Here is a 16,515-nt window from a genome sequence, read left to right on the forward strand (position 1 = left end):
TCGTTCGTTCGTTCGTTCGTTCGTTCGTTCGTTCGTTCGTTCGTTCGTTCGTTCGTTCGTTCGTTCGTTCGTTCGTTCGTTCGTTCGTTCGTTCGTTCGTTCGTTCGTTCGTTCGTTCGTTCGTTCGTTCGTTCGTTCGTTCGTTCGTTCGTTCGTTCGTTCGTTCGTTCGTTCGTTCGTTCGTTCGTTCGTTCGTTCGTTCGTTCGTTCGTTCGTTCGTTCGTTCGTTCGTTCGTTCGTTCGTTCGTTCGTTCGTTCGTTCGTTCGTTCGTTCGTTCGTTCGTTCGTTCGTTCGTTCGTTCGTTCGTTCGTTCGTTCGTTCGTTCGTTCGTTCGTTCGTTCGTTCGTTCGTTCGTTCGTTCGTTCGTTCGTTCGTTCGTTCGTTCGTTCGTTCGTTCGTTCGTTCGTTCGTTCGTTCGTTCGTTCGTTCGTTCGTTCGTTCGTTCGTTCGTTCGTTCGTTCGTTCGTTCGTTCGTTCGTTCGTTCGTTCGTTCGTTCGTTCGTTCGTTCGTTCGTTCGTTCGTTCGTTCGTTCGTTCGTTCGTTCGTTCGTTCGTTCGTTCGTTCGTTCGTTCGTTCGTTCGTTCGTTCGTTCGTTCGTTCGTTCGTTCGTTCGTTCGTTCGTTCGTTCGTTCGTTCGTTCGTTCGTTCGTTCGTTCGTTCGTTCGTTCGTTCGTTCGTTCGTTCGTTCGTTCGTTCGTTCGTTCGTTCGTTCGTTCGTTCGTTCGTTCGTTCGTTCGTTCGTTCGTTCGTTCGTTCGTTCGTTCGTTCGTTCGTTCGTTCGTTCGTTCGTTCGTTCGTTCGTTCGTTCGTTCGTTCGTTCGTTCGTTCGTTCGTTCGTTCGTTCGTTCGTTCGTTCGTTCGTTCGTTCGTTCGTTCGTTCGTTCGTTCGTTCGTTCGTTCGTTCGTTCGTTCGTTCGTTCGTTCGTTCGTTCGTTCGTTCGTTCGTTCGTTCGTTCGTTCGTTCGTTCGTTCGTTCGTTCGTTCGTTCGTTCGTTCGTTCGTTCGTTCGTTCGTTCGTTCGTTCGTTCGTTCGTTCGTTCGTTCGTTCGTTCGTTCGTTCGTTCGTTCGTTCGTTCGTTCGTTCGTTCGTTCGTTCGTTCGTTCGTTCGTTCGTTCGTTCGTTCGTTCGTTCGTTCGTTCGTTCGTTCGTTCGTTCGTTCGTTCGTTCGTTCGTTCGTTCGTTCGTCAACGCTGCCTGAATGAGTTGCTGACGACGGCGGCGGCGCCGCTTCTTCATGACGCCACAGCTCGTAGCGTGTCTGCACTCATAAAACATTTCGTGCCCTTTAGTGTCCAACCTTGCACCCCCACAATAATCGCCATCTATTTCGTGCGTCCTCTCCTTAAACACTGTGCGCTCTTAACTTTGCCGTCAGGAACGCAAAGTCACGCCAATGCATGCAGCGCGTTCGTGACCCAACGGTGCCGGGATCGCAACGTTGAAGCAGGGAATATTTCACGAGATATGCAAAGATTATCGTCGTGGGACAAGGGTACAGCTCCCTCCCCTCCCTCGCTCCCTCTCCTCCCCCGAAAAGTGTGCAAATCTTTCTTGGACCGTGAAGGGACTCCACCGCAACGTACTACACATGTCAGTGCGAACCTGTTCCTATCGAAAGAGGTGTCGGGTGGTGTGAATGGGAATCGGAGGTTGTTAATCAACGGTCGGATAAGCGACGCGAAAGCGAAAGGAAGCGGGGACGGGGGAAGGTCGCGAACAGCGGGAGTGAGCCAGTTCCTTCCTGGAGATCGTATCGACAAAACAGCGATGTACCGCGTCCACTCACTCGCAACGGCACTCACGCATGTTCACACACTCTCGTCCACTCACACTGTTCAACTACATGTACGTTACACGCGAGAAAGAATCTAAGACAAAAAAAACAACCCTAAATGAAATCGGAAAGGGCTAGGAGGGAGGCGGAATATTTGTCTCTACTCGTTACAAGGCGAACGCGCTCATTTGCCGCGTGGTACGGCGGCGGCCCGGGTATAAAAGAAACGGTGTCACCTTTTGGCAACAGACACGCGCGTTCGCACCGTCGATCTTGGGCCAAGGACTGCGCGACATTCCGTCTCCTGCCCCCTTCCGAGGAAGCCGTGAAGAAGGAACCATGCGAACTTTCGTAAGTTTGTCGGTCCATTCTCAAAAATTTTCAACCGGAACCAACACATATTAGGCCCTGTTGAAGGGGCGTAAACGGCTCACGTTGAGCGCGGACGAAGCGCCACGAATGCGGCTGTGCCGGGCAGAATGCACTTATGCTCGTTCCCTGTGCAGGTTTTGTCCTGCGTGTCATTAGTCGTGTGGGACACGTGTTTTCATTGCCCATCGAGGGAAACATAATGCTTCGTTCTCGGGCCTAAATTAATGATGTGAGAACGCAAAAGAAGATATCACGGTACGTCAGAAAGGAAAGGTAAATGTGGTTGTTCCAGATACGGAGGAGATATGGAGTAAAGCAGGAATGCTCAGACTAGCGTTTGCACCCGACACAGGCTATTGCGTTGGGCTGCTGAGTTCGAAGCCGCAGGTTCGGTCCCGGCCACGACTACCGTGTTTCCATGTGGACCGAACGTAAAAACGATCGCGCACTTAGATTTACGTCCAAGTTGAAGAAACCCAGGTGGTGAAATTTTACTCGCCCTCCCAACACTACGGCATGTCTCATATCCGATCGCCGTTTTCGCACGTAGAATCCGACAGTTTTCCTTTGAATTTATTGCACGCATCTGCATTCTTGAAAACACTTCGCAGTTCAGTATGTGTCAGCTATATAGGTGAAAGAAACTACTGTGAAAAAGCTTTCTCTTGTCTCTGTCCTGCCCTGTGTTTAAAAGAAGGAACTGATCGAAGGCCAAGTGTCCTTCAGCGCATTTCTGAAAGCGAGGCGAGAGCAAGGAAAAATAGTGGCCCAGGAACATGCAGGTGCAAAAGAACACGCGCAGCAGATTTGCCTGCATACAGAGGCGTCCTGGTTCCTTAAGAGAAAAACGAGTTCTCTCTGCGAGCTGAAAATAACGAACGAACGAACGAACGAACGAACGAACGAACGAACGCACGAACTAACGAACGAAAGAACGAACGAATGAATGAATGACGACCTCCTGAGGTTCTTTAACATGCCCACAAAGCGTGAGACACAAGCGTTCTTGCCTTCCGTCTGCACTGAAATTCCGCCACAGCGGCTTTCGTGTTTGCCTCTTTTTCTTGTACCGCTTCTTGCGTTACTTTCTTTTGTTCGTAGCAATCATGTATAGCGACTTAGCCCAACAGCAAACTCTCTTGGAAGCCAATCCTCCAACCTCACGTTCCGCGGCAAAGTGCCACAGCCAGTGAGCTATGCAGTGGCAAGTCTTCCATATACTATACTTAACTAAACGAACGTGGCAAGTCTTCCATATACTATACTTAACTAAACGAACGTGGCAAGTCTTCCATATACTATACTTAACTAAACGAACGTGGCAAGTCTTCCATATGCTATACTTAACTAAACGAACGTGGCAAGTCTTCTATATGCTATACTTAACTAAACGAACGTGGCAAGTCTTCCATATGCTATACTTCACTAAACGAACGTGGCAAGTCTTCCATATGCTATACTTAACTAAACGAACGTAACAAGTCTTCCATATACTATACTTAACTAAACGAACGTGGCAAGTCTTCCATATACTATGCTTAACTAAACGAACGTGGCAAGTCTTCGATATACCATACTTAACTAAACGAACGTGGCTAGTTTTCCATATACCATACTTAGCTAAACGAATGCGTCGCGTGCGCAGGCTCTCATCGCCTGCTGCCTGCTCGCGGCCGGCGTCCGGGCCGTGCCCATCTACACCCTCAGCGTGCCCGTGGTGCAGTCGGCGCTGCAACACACCGTCATCCAGCCCGCAGCCTACCGCGCCGCCGAGCACCACAGCACCGTCGTCGAGCACCACCCGGGAACCGCGGTCGTGCGCCACCATCCGGGAGTTGTGGAGAGCGCCGTGGTGCACCACCAGCCCGTGACCCACGCGGTGGTCCACCACGCGGTGCCGGTGGTGCAGAACGCCGTCGTCCACCACGCCGAACCCGTGCTGCACGCCGTGTTGCGGCCGGCCGTGGTGGCCCAGCAGCAGGAGCTGGTGTACACGCCGCACCACGAGCACGGCTACAGCATCGCGCAGACGAAGGTGACCCATCCCAAGTCCAGCGTGGTCGAGCACCACCCGCTCACCGGGTAGGTTCTGTAGCGTAAGCTGGTCGATTGGAAGCTTTAGGAACCCTTATAGCGCAACGCCGCCCCCCCCCCCATTTGCTGAATGCAGGATCCCCTAAAGTTGGAGACGGGAAACTAACTTTTTACCGATATTGTTATTGTTGTAGTAACTGTTATTTTACAGCATCTATTGCAGTGTAGAGTTTTGCCTATCTCTACGTTGTATTCTCTGTGTAAACTATAATCTCTATCCCTACACTGTAAACTTACCTATGCGTGTGACAACTCTGGCGCCATCTCTTTCTCGCATTTTAAAGCGAAAGCATTACTGGCCGCGAACTTGCGATTTCACCGTGGCCGTGCTCCGAAGAGGCACATGACGTCACACTGCGTTCCTCGTCGTTGCATTCGCCTCCGCTCGCTTCGCCAGCTGCGTCGCATGCCCGATAACATGTCTGAGGATTGAAAAGGAGAGCTCGCGTGCGCCGCAACCACAGTTGAGGCGGCAGTATGGACGGCGACAATTGTGATAAGCAGGAGGAGGCCTGGAATCGACATCAGAACGAGAGGAAGAGGAAACTAATCGCCCAGGAAGCAGACGAACAGCGCGCCGAACGACTCGCTAAACGCCGCAACATAGCTAGATAACCAGACTAACCTGGACTTGCAATCAAGAACAACCAAGGCTAAGCATGCTACGCCTTTTTTATTGATATGATATACGGAGATGTTGACGCACAAGTTAAGGCGCGGGCTACTCCTTGTCTCTTGAATGGTTCCATCATACAACATACAGGGTTCAAGATTACATATGAAATAATCTTTTCATAGAAGCACAAGGACTTATCACGTAACGTTTTCACAGAAAGGCCATGACGTCAGCGGGTGGTACATTCATCGTGTAAATGCATTATCACGTATAGTCACAACAATTTTGACTGTTTTGTTGTGACTATACGTGATAATGCATTTACACGATGAATGAACCGCCCACTGACTAGAGACTGTGTCATTAGGTGACAGTATCGTTTGTATTTTTGAGACTTTTATCCACATAACTGTGACATTTACCTTGAATATTGTATGTACCATGCTATGCCTTAGCTTTCGCTACGTGTATCCTGCCTAGCCGAGCTAAACTACTGCCAATTTTTTCCACCAATTTACCCTAAACGTCTCTTGCTTATCTCGTCCACTTACAAGTGATGCTCTCACCAAGTTTGAGCTGGAGTGGTTCTGGAAGGCAGACGTTGCACGAGGTCCCCGATGTGGTGATACCCTGTCATACTATCGCGATGTGCTTAGTTTAATTTATCATACTGCCATGTCATTGTTTAATTAGTAAGCGAGTGTTTACTGAAATTTGTGCGGCCGCTTAAACTGCGACGTTTACTTCGTGTTGTTGTCCAACACTTTCAATCAGTGTTGCGCCCTTTGGAGCGAACGTAGGACTGTTTTCTGCTTAGTTGCCGATGTATAAAAGCGCCGGTGGTCACATAATCGTTGACAAGCAGTCTCGTTGTTTTTTCCCGCGATGAACAACCAGGATCACAAGAATGTTTCTAACAAGTTGTTGTTGGACCGGCGTTGCTACTGCTGTCACCGTCTACGGTAACACGGTACTACTAAAAAAAGGTAACACGGTACTGCTAAAAGGGTATAATGCGTAACCGAGCAATCTAAAACTCTGACACAGTAGCTAAAGTTGGCGTACGACATCCAGCCTTCAATCAACAGACGACGCCGTAAACGTCGCACCTTCAGTCTCCGTCTTTTGTCAACCCTATAGTGTAGCAGCACGCGCAACCTTAGTTACAGGAGGCGTGGTACAAGTGAAATGGCTGAAGCGAGCGGCAGCATGAAACTGCTGTACGCAGTTCGGTAGCCGAGTATCTGCACGGCAGCCCAGTGTCCGTACGGTAACCGAGCACCCATAGGCTACCGTACCCTTCAGTGAGGTCCAACTCCCGGTGTCACCTTGGGCTGTTGGAACTGACTGGTATCGAAATGAGACGTCACTGATATATGTGTAGACCCTGTGTAGACACTATCGAGGCACCTAAGCATTGCCTGGTAAAATTTTGTAATTGTCAAAGTTCATGGGAATTTTCAGCTGATACGGTTCCTCTCTGTTGACCATGGACCGTGGTCTGCATAAGATCCTGGAACGTGTTCCTTAATAAGTCCTATTTCAAGTTCCATAACTGGGAGGGAATCTAGTCATTAACGAAGATTCAAAGATCCTTGGATTCAATTCGGCAATCTCCTCGGGGACCTTTAAAGGTTCGCTCTTAGCAGACCGTTGGCCGTATGACACGTACCATAATTGCAAACTGAAACACGAACAGGACAGAACGCACATGTTTGTTGTAACTACAAGGGAGTGTGCTACGTGCAACCGTTCCGCGGCCGGCCGTTATGCGTAGCGCGCACCAAAAGTGCGCAGTGTGAAAGTTTGAATTTAGCCACAGTTACGGATTCATGCGAACCTGGAAACACAATAACGAAGCTTTCTCGCTTTCAGCTTGCTCGCGCTTGAAGTTATACTAACAGTAGAAAGTACGGCAACGTGCATTTTATCAACTGTTGTTTCAAACGTTCATCTACTCGCGCGGTACGTGCCTCCGCAGATTTCCTTACCGCCAGACCGACTACCACCACGCCCCCGTGGTGAGCGGTTCCCGGAGCTCCGTTCACCACAGCAGGCCCGCCACCCTTGTGCAGCGAACGAGGACCTTCCTCGTCTAACCATCGCCGCGACCGTCTTGGCTTGCTTCATCTCTGCCATCGCTCAAAGTACAGTCCTACGTGGTGCTGTCCTTCCATGCTGTCTCAAACATTTCTTTCGACAAACATTCATCGACTCTGTAATTGCTCGGGCCGAATTTTCCTGGCGTGTGCCGTGTTGTCCAAACACTGTGTGAAAAGACAAGGTAAATTTGTGAGCATAAATGTACGCATGTGGAGAATCTAGTTAATGTTGCAGAAGCACGTCCCAAAGCATAACTGGCCGGGAGGCCACTGACAGGTTAGTTTTAGACCTGTATATTATAGATAGGGTTCTGCGTTCTCTGTATTTCTTTTTCGTAAATTTTTTGGATGGGGCGGAAGCAAACTCAAAGGGCGCCTGTCGGATTTTCTTTTCGCAAAAAGTGGACCTCATTAGAAGGGAAACTCATGGCAAGTTGGTAGTAATTCATGTTTTGGAAAGTAACAGCGCTAAACGGACAAGGACTTGGGCAAAGAAGAACACGACACGGGCGCTTTGTCGTGTTCTTCTTTGCCTGAGTCAGTGGACCTTATTCGACCTTTTTTTACAGCGCAATAAAATTCGGAGCTTTGCAGCATTTTCAGCGTTATTTGTCTCTCAGTTTCTTTCGTGCTCCTAACACGATTCCTTAAACGGCTTCATACTCCTCATACTCCTAAACTAAGGGCTGAACGATTTCTTAGCCATAGGTCTAATAACCCATGACACTACCTTGCCAGCAAGGATGTTTACTAGATCAGCCTTAGGTGTGTTAGCCAATGCAGCCCACGGCCACGGCGGCGGCATGGTCGCAAGAACCTCTAGCCGACGCTTCCAAGGCTCGATATAGTATACATACACAAACACCCAAGAACAGGCGGATGAGAGGACGACCGCCGCGGTAACTCAACGGTAAAGCACCGCTCTATTGATGCAGAAGGTGCTGATGCGGCTCCAACCTACGGCTAGTGATTTTTCACAGACACTTTCGTGTGCATTTTTCCTTGTTACTTCTACATTTCAATTAAAGTTCATATTTCCAATGCTTTGCCTGGCCTCATTGTCTGCTCTCTCCGTGTGGTTGTAACCGTGGCCTCCCAGATGGCGCGCGCTGGCAGGTTTTGCTCCGGCCTTCCTATTTGGTACGCTCTCCAGAAAAAAAAAAAAAAGAGTGTAATGAGGTGCCCGCACCTGGCCGCCCCTGGATGGCGCTGTCAGCCGAGGGCTCATTACAAACTACCTACACCAATGGATTAGGCACAACTGGCTTCCTTGAAACCCTTAGGTTCAGCAAGAGCAGGACGAAAGTAAACGTGTCCGCAATAGACATTAGTAAGAGACAACTGGAAGGTTGGTGCAAGTAGGCAAACGACAAACAACAGAGGCGTACGAAAACAAAGTTCACAATAGCGGTTCAGAGACATTGGAAATGGGAATTCATCGTGGGATTTTTTTTTCTTTTTTAACATGTGTAGGACACTAGGCAATAAATTAACAATAACTTGGTGCTGCAACCCACCGCCCCATTCCAGAACGGACGCTCATAACATCCATCCATCCATGCTTCACACGCGGAAGCGGTCGCAGAGGGCAGACCACGCGAGATTTCAACTTGCGTATTGTGTCCGTTCTCACGCGTTGTGAAAGATATTCAAAGGATATATCCCAGACAATTTTCCAGCTCCGCCTCGAACATTTTGCCGTCTCACTTATCTAGTTCACTAGTGCATTTATTTTTTTTTCCAGTACTTTCCCATAGCTTTATCCAATGATTTCGTAGTACTTATGCTATGCCTAGGAATTTTATTTTCTAGACAAATCATGTGTGGGTTCACACACAGTTCATTCTATCTTAACTTGTAACATATCGTAGGTCGCAGAGCTTCATTCTTGTTGCCTTGTCTTATTTTCTTTGCCCCTTTCTTTCTTTTTCCACTTTGCATTGCAGTGATTCAGCAATTGAAATGGCAATTGTCGCGTTTGTGCGCCTCTTCTTTAGTGCGATGATCTTCGCGTAATATTTACTAGTATCTGACCGTGCGTATTTTTTCCTGCTTATAGTCTTAATTTCAACTGCACTCAAATATATAATTCTAAATAATGTAACATAATCTTGCCGTAAACAAATATCCAGAAGACAGACTAATATTTTTGTGTTTGCTGTAATAAACATTTGAATCGTACTGTTCATAATGTAAGGATGTTTATTGAGCGAGTCCAACAAACGGGCGGTAGCTCGGAACAGTGAGCACGGAGAGCAAGATGGTGGTGCTCGAACGCCGGTCTCGAGCCCCCCGCTCTTGATGATGATCGGTATGCCATTCTCTTCCTTTCTTCATTACAATTGCCCCCGTCGAGAAAGGTGGAGCCATCCTGGCGATCTAACAGGTGGGTACAAGAGGGTCGAAGTACGGCTTGAGGCGGTTTACGTGAACAACATCACGTCCACGTCGACGACGGTCGCCTTGCAGCGTAAGAGGCTCAATGACATAGTTTACGGGGGAAGTACGCTCGACGATGCGGTAGGGACCATGATAATTTGGGAGCAGTTTGGACGACAAGCCAGGGGCGCAGGGTGGTACAAGCAGCCACACAAGTGCTCCAGGAGCGAATGTTGCGGCCGGAGAGTGATCATCATCGCGGGCGTTTTTCTGGCGTTGTTGGTCGGCTGTAGTAAAGCGCTTGGCTAGTTGTCGGCAATCTTCAGCGTAACGGGCCGCTGCTGACACGGGCGTGCACTCTGAGGTATCTGGTGCGTATGGCAGCAACGTGTCGATAGTGTGCGTCGGCTGGCGACCGTACAAAAGGAAGAAGGGGGAAAACCCGGTTGTGACTTGCGTAGCGGTGTTATACGCGTATGTCGCAAATGGGAGAACCAGGTCCCAGTTTGATTGATCAGATGCAACATGTGTCGCAAGCATGTCGCCCAGAGTCCGATTAAACCGCTCGGTGAGACCGTTCGTCTGAGGGTGGTAGGCAGTACACGTCCGATGTACAATGTTGCACTGGTGGAGAAGTGCTTGAATTGCATCGGAGAGAAATACGCGGCCACGGTCACTGAGGAGTTCGCGAGGAGGACCATGCCGAAGCACAAAACGCCTGAGGATGAAAGAGGCGACGTCCTGTGCTGTCGCCGTGGGGAGAGCAGCGGTTTCGGCGTATCGTGTAAGGTGGTCGACAGCAATGATAGCCCATCGGTTTCCGGCCGTGGTCAAAGGTAAAGGTCCATAAAGGTCAATTCCAACGCGGTAGAATGGGCGTTCTGGGCATGGAAGGGGCTGCAATGAACCTGCGGCAGGATGCGGTGGTTTTTTTCGTCGCTGACACTCGTGGCAGCCGCGAATGAACTTGCGGACAAAGCGAAACATTCCGCGCCAGTAGTACCTTTTCCGTAAGCGTTCATAGGTCTTGAAGACACCACCGTGAGCACACTGCGGGTCGGAGTGAAAGGAAGCGCAGATTGTAGAGCGAAGCGTTCGAGGGATAACTAGGAGCCACTTCCTACCATCTGGCGAGTAGTTGCGCCGGTACAAGAGGCCATCACGGATGCTGAAGTGCGAAGCTTGGCGTCGCAGAGTTCGAGTGGTCGAAAGAGTGGGTGCCCCGGATAAAACGTCAAGAAGCGAAGCGATCCAGGGATCGTGGCGCTGTGCAGAGGAGACGGTGGCGACGTCAAGAGCTGACAATGGAAGGGCTATAGTGGATATGGACGCAGTTTCGGTGGATAGTGGTGACCGCGACAGTGCATCAGCATCGGCATGCTTGCGTCCGGAACGATATATAACGCGGATGTCAAACTCTTGAAGTCGAAGAGCCCAGCGGGCAAGGCGACCTGACGGATCCTTCAACGAAGACAACCAACATAATGCATGATGGTCCGTAACTACATCAAACGTGCGCCCATATAAGTAAGGGCGGAACTTGACAAGCGCCCAGACTATTGCCAAGCATTCTTTCTCGGTGACGCTATAGTTTGATTCAGCCTTGGTGAGCGTTCTGCTGGCGTATGCGACGACATACTCTGCGAACCCAGGCTTTCGTTGCGCGAGGACAGCACCGAGGCCGACACCGCTGGCGTCTGTGTGCACCTCAGTTTCGGCCGTAGGATCGTAGTGGCGCAGTATAGGTGGTGACGTCAGGAGACGGCGAAGGGTGGAGAAGGCTTGGTCACACTCAGAAGACCATGACGAGATATTGGAGGTGCTGCTTAGTAGTTGGGTCAAAGGCGCAATTATAGAGGCGAAGTTGCGCACAAACCGACGAAAGTAGGAACATAACCCACTGAAGCTTCGTAACTGCTTTAGAGTCGTCGGTTTGGGGAAGTCAGTCACGGCACGTAATTTAGCTGGGTCCGGAAGCACACCATCCTTTGATACAACGTGACCAAGAATTGTAAGTTTTCGCGCAGCAAAACGGCACTTCTTGAGATTTAGTTGCAGCTGAGCGGTTTTCAGACACGTCAGGACATGGTTGAGGCGTTCGAGATGGGTTGCGAAATCTGGCGCAAAGACAACAATGTCGTCGAGATAGCAGAGACACATGTGCCACTTCAAACCCCGCAGAACCGAGTCCATCATGCGTTCGAAGGTGGCAGGCGCATTGCAGAGGCCGAAGGGCATGACATTGAATTCATATAGACCGTCAGGCGTGACGAAGGCTGTCTTTGAACGGTCGGCCTCTGCTAAAGGTACCTGCCAATACCCGGAACGCAAATCTAACGACGAAAAAAACTCGGCACCTTGTAGGCAATCAAGGGCATCGTCAATTCTGGGGAAAGGGTACACGTCTTTTCGAGTGACCTTGTTTAGGCGCCGGTAATCCACGCAGAAGCGAATCGATCCATCCTTTTTTTTAACGACAACCACAGGGGATGCCCACGGGCTTTGTGAAGGGCGAATAACGTCGCGTTTAAGCATATCGTCAACCTGGTCGGTAATAACTTGACGTTCCGCGGTGGAGACGCGGTAAGGGCGTTGTCGCACTGGCGAGTTGGAGCCGGTGTCGATGTTGTGAACAATGGTAGAAGTTCGGCCAAGGGCACGTTGGGCAACATCGAAGGAGTCGCGGAACTGGTAGAGCAGCTGGAGAAGAGCAGAGCGTTCAAATGGGGACAGTCCGTCTGCGATGGATGAATCGAATAGGTCAGCAGCTGGAACATCAGAAGGGGTAAGAGCACTGATGACGTCGAGGTCGCGTCGAGCTGAATCTTGCTGCACGGAAAAAATTTGGCCGATATCAATGGGTTGCACGCATCCAAGGGATTCACCTTTAAGCAGTCTGATGGGATATGGAAGAGGATTTGTGAGGCAGAGAGCGCTTGTTCCATTCGAAATAGAGAGGGTCGAATAAGGCAAAAGAAGTGGCTTCCGATTTAGAAGAAGGCGTGATGGTTCAAAGAATGCAGCTTCATCACATATGCTGTTGCAGAATACGGCGAGCAAAACAGCTGCTGTCGGCGGAATTTCTGTGTCTTCTGTGACGACTATTTTGTGTGCGGCTTGATGAGCGGGGTAGTAGGACTCGTCACACAAGGGGAAGAGCTCAAGTTCAGATCTGGCACAATCAATAACGGCGTGATTATACGATAGAAAGTCCCAGCCAAGTATAATGTCGTGCGAGCAAGAGGAAAGGACGATAAGCTCGACAATGTAGTGCTCTTTAGCTATAATAAGTCGAGCAGTGCAGGCAGCTATAGGCCGAACAGGGTCTCCATTCGCTGTACGTAAGGGCATCATCTCAAGAGGCGTGGTCACCTTCCGAAGCTTGCGGCAAAGTGTGGCGTCTATAACAGAAACGGCAGCACCGGTATCGACAAGAGCATATGCACGGATGCCTTCTACGAAAACTTCGACAATATTCGACGGCAAAGTTCGAGGACTTGAGCATTTCGACAGCGCAGTTCTTGCCTCACGAACTGCGGAGGCTAGTTTCCCTCATTTTCAGGGGCTGGTCGACGACGCATGGGCGACAAGGAGCGGCGACGGGGTGAAGGTGAGCGACGAGACGTGGGTTGCGGATAGTCACGTGAAGACGTGCTTGTTTGGGGACCCGGATCTTCATAACGAGAGCGGGGACGATCTATGTAGTTCGGTGAACGGGCGTCTGAATATCCTGGCGCGCGACGGCGGCAGAATCGGCAGAATCGATATGACCAGGGCCACCGCACGCAAAACAGATCGGCCGGTTGTCGCGCGTTCGCCAGGGATTTGCAGGGATGGGAGCAGACCATGTCACGGACGGCTGAATCGGGGCTGCAGCATACGACACACCATGGGGTGGTGAGGGCTGTTGAAGCTGCTGCCGCTTTACTACCTCAGCGTAACTAAGAGGCGCGGCGACAGGTTGCTGCTGAATGGGCACCGGCATGGCCTCGGAAATCTGCTCTTGAATGACGTGTCGAAGCACGGGAGCCAACGGGATTGGTCGCTGCAGTTGCTGCTGTTGTGGGAGCTCCTGACGCTGAGCAAACGGCAGGAGAGACAACTGACGGGCCACCTCCTCACGCACAAATTCTTTCATTTGTGCGATAAGGTATGACTGGTCAGGCATGATGTCCAGTGCAGCGAGCGGTTGATTGTACGTCTGAGATGAACGTCGGGTGAGAGCCCGCTGCCTTCTCAACTCGTCATAGCTGTGGTAAAGAGTTACAACTTCTGACACAGTGCCAGGAGACTTCGCAAGAAGCATCTGAAAGACATCGTCGTCGACGCCCTTCATGATGTGCTGTATTTTGGCACTTTCGCTCATTGAGGCATCGGCGCGCCTGCAGAGATCGAGTACGTCCTCAATATAGGCGGTAAATGTTTCATTCGGTTCCTGTGCCCGTGTGCGCAGCCGTTGCTCGGCGCGTAACTTCCGCACGGCAGGGCGACCGAAAACGGCAGATATTGCCTCCTTGAAAGCAGACCAGTTTTCAAATTCCGATTCGTGGTTCGTATACCACAGCTTCGCCACGCCAGCCAAGTAAAAGTTCGCGGTACTCAACTTAGCAGCGTCATCCCACTTGTTGGGTCCACTAACTTTTTCGTAGGACGACAGCCAGTCCTCGACGTCCTGGTCTTCCGTACCCGAAAATACCGGGGGGTCTCGCTGGCGAACGGGGCCGGGACAAACGGCGGCCGGGAGAGGTGGCGGCTGTTGGGCTGCGTCAGCTTGCATGGTCGAGTGCAACGTGCGGGATCGGAGTTCCAGGGTGCCGACGATGTGCGTACCCAGCACCTCCACCAAATGTAAGGATGTTTATTGAGCGAGTCCAACAAACGGGCGGTAGCTCGGAACAGTGAGCACGGAGAGCAAGATGGTGGTGTTCGAACGCCGGTCTCGAGCCCCCCGCTCTTGATGATGAGCGGTATGCCATTCTCTTCCTTTCTTCATTACAATAATTATAATTCCTGCTTGTGCACAACCATACTATGCTAATAAACGAGTCAATAATTACACAACTGATCAATTCACGCTTCGCGCACAATATCTTGCTCCATCCAGCCTTCCAACAGCGACACGCAGCAGGCAATGGCACCGCAAACGCACGCAGAAGATCCCATCTCTCCAATCCACAATGAAACCTTTCTTGAAGCTTGCTGCACCCCTTAGCTGTAACTTAGCTGTAACATTCGCAAACATTTGCACTTTCAGTGACACTTCACCTCGAATATTTGCCTTTTGGACTGGCGCACCTAATTCTGCGAGTTAGGTTTGTTCGTTCGTTAACAAAGCCAACACTCGATACGGAGTTCAAAAGGACGACGAAAGGGTTGATGACTATTAGTACTTTCTGCCAGTTTCATGACGAACTCTTGCAACGATACACCGCATTTACATGCCCACGTGAATGTAGTGGGAGTAGTGGGAATGTAGTGGGACCAGCACGAGCATGAGGTTTCGATCGAAGTACTTCGACAATGAGCAATGTTCAATCAAATACTTTCATAATATAGTTCTGTGCTCCATGCCTTCTCTGGTCTCTATCACAGCATGGGATAGAGAGAAGGAAGCAAGAAAAGTAAAAGAGGTTAACCAGGCTTTGCCCAGTTTGCTAACCCCCACAGGTGGGGAGAGGATTTGGGAGTGAACGAGATAAAGAAGACGGGAGTTCGAGTCAATCACGCGCACAAGAAAATACGCAGCGAAAATATGCTCAAGCATGTCATCTTCAAGTACGACAGAAGTCGTGCGGCTTTCTGGGCTGAGGAGTTGCGAGGCCAGGCTCAAAGGACTTCTGCTTAGGTAAAAGGCCAATCGTGTTGTCAACTCAAACCGCACTGAAGAGCCTGTCATCATTGGTCTTCGAAGCGGCAACAGTCGCAGATGGCCAACAGTTTCTCGACATCTGTACTGAGCGCGCACGAGTGAGTCAGCCACTGAGTATCGAGGCTGTATGGGGGCTGTAGAAGCGGCTGGAGTTCTGCGGAGTATTCGAATGAGGCAAGCGTGAAATTACGCTCCTGATCCAATGGCGCGATGAGTGTCGGTGCCCCAGCGTGGATGCTCCTGCCAGCCTCATTGGTGAGGTGGTTAGCAACGATGCTATGCAGTGCCCCTGCAGCATGTGCATTAGCACAGTGTCCGTAGTATTAGTATAGAGCTCTTGCAGTACTGTAGAAGCTCATATACCTCAGCTATGGTATTAAGTTCCACCAGTGAACACCTCTCTGACCAACCACGCTGCTCAGCTGCCACCACCTAGCCCTGCAAAGTTGAACTTTTGAATTGCGGTCTGACGATCGTTCTTCCCGGACAAAAAGAAAATAATGTAGTCTGTGTTCCAGAAGGCCCTGTAGCAGGTCCAGACCGCACCATCCCAATGCCAAGGACGTCAACGAGCGAGGCATCGACCGGCGGGCTCTCTCAAGCGAAGAACTTTTGAACCGTCAGCTAACGGTCCTCCTTCGCAAAAGAAAAAGAAGCAGCTATATTCTAGGAGGTCGTACAACTCGTTTTTTCCACCCATCACGAAAAAAATCAGAGTTGTATCTGTAATCTAACGGTCGTCCTTTCCAGTCCAAGATCCGCTCGTCTTCCAGACCTGTTCTGCGGCCCGCGTTCAAGAAAAATTGGCCTTGACAGCGCTGGCGTTGAGAGCGTCAGTCACAGTCCCGAGAAAGATAAGGCCGGTCGCGCGTCCGGGCGGCGCGCACTGTGGACACACGAGCGGTAAATATTGGCTACCTCGATCGCGCACGCCGAGATACGGCGGCGACACGAGATGGGGCGAACGATCCGCGTCGCGTCTATTAATTAGCTTCGCGCTGCGGGGCCCCGACGTTTATGGTACCGCATATGTCACCAGCGGCGCCGAACCGCGTATCTCGAGCATCCCCGGCAAACACGCTGAGCAGCGTTATCTGCTGCTTCGCCAAGGACGTCGACGGACGAGACATCGGTGAACCCTGTTTATTTTACTGAGACCTGCGTTTTTTTCCTTCAAATCATACAAATTTGCGCCTACTGCTGTTTTGTTCATGCTGAAATTTAAAAAAAAAAATTAAATTGTGGGGCTTTACGTGCCAAAACCACTTTCTGATTATGAGGCACGCCGTAGTGGGGGACTCCGGAA

At 50.5% G+C, this 16,515-nt stretch overlaps 1 protein-coding gene across 1 annotated transcript; it reads left to right on the plus strand.

Annotated features, from left to right (window-relative positions):
* Positions 1-1,631: 1,631 nt before the first annotated feature.
* LOC129384224 (uncharacterized) lies at positions 1,632-8,005 on the plus strand. Its single transcript, XM_055069449.2, has 3 exons — positions 1,632-2,128; positions 3,795-4,231; positions 6,841-8,005. The coding sequence occupies exons 1-3, from the start codon at positions 2,117-2,119 to the stop codon at positions 6,956-6,958; spliced, it is 567 nt and encodes a 188-aa protein (XP_054925424.1). The 5' UTR covers positions 1,632-2,116; the 3' UTR covers positions 6,959-8,005.
* The last annotated feature ends 8,510 nt before the right edge of the window (positions 8,006-16,515 follow it).

Source organism: Dermacentor andersoni, chromosome 8 (genome assembly GCF_023375885.2).
Source record: "Dermacentor andersoni chromosome 8, qqDerAnde1_hic_scaffold, whole genome shotgun sequence".
Lineage (NCBI taxonomy): Eukaryota > Metazoa > Arthropoda > Arachnida > Ixodida > Ixodidae > Dermacentor > Dermacentor andersoni.

Excerpts from the sequence above, each read along its gene's own strand:
- LOC129384224 (XM_055069449.2), top strand. Across the intron at positions 4,232-6,840 it reads GAGCACCACCCGCTCACCGG|ATTTCCTTACCGCCAGACCG; the intron begins GTAGGTTCTGTA and ends GTGCCTCCGCAG.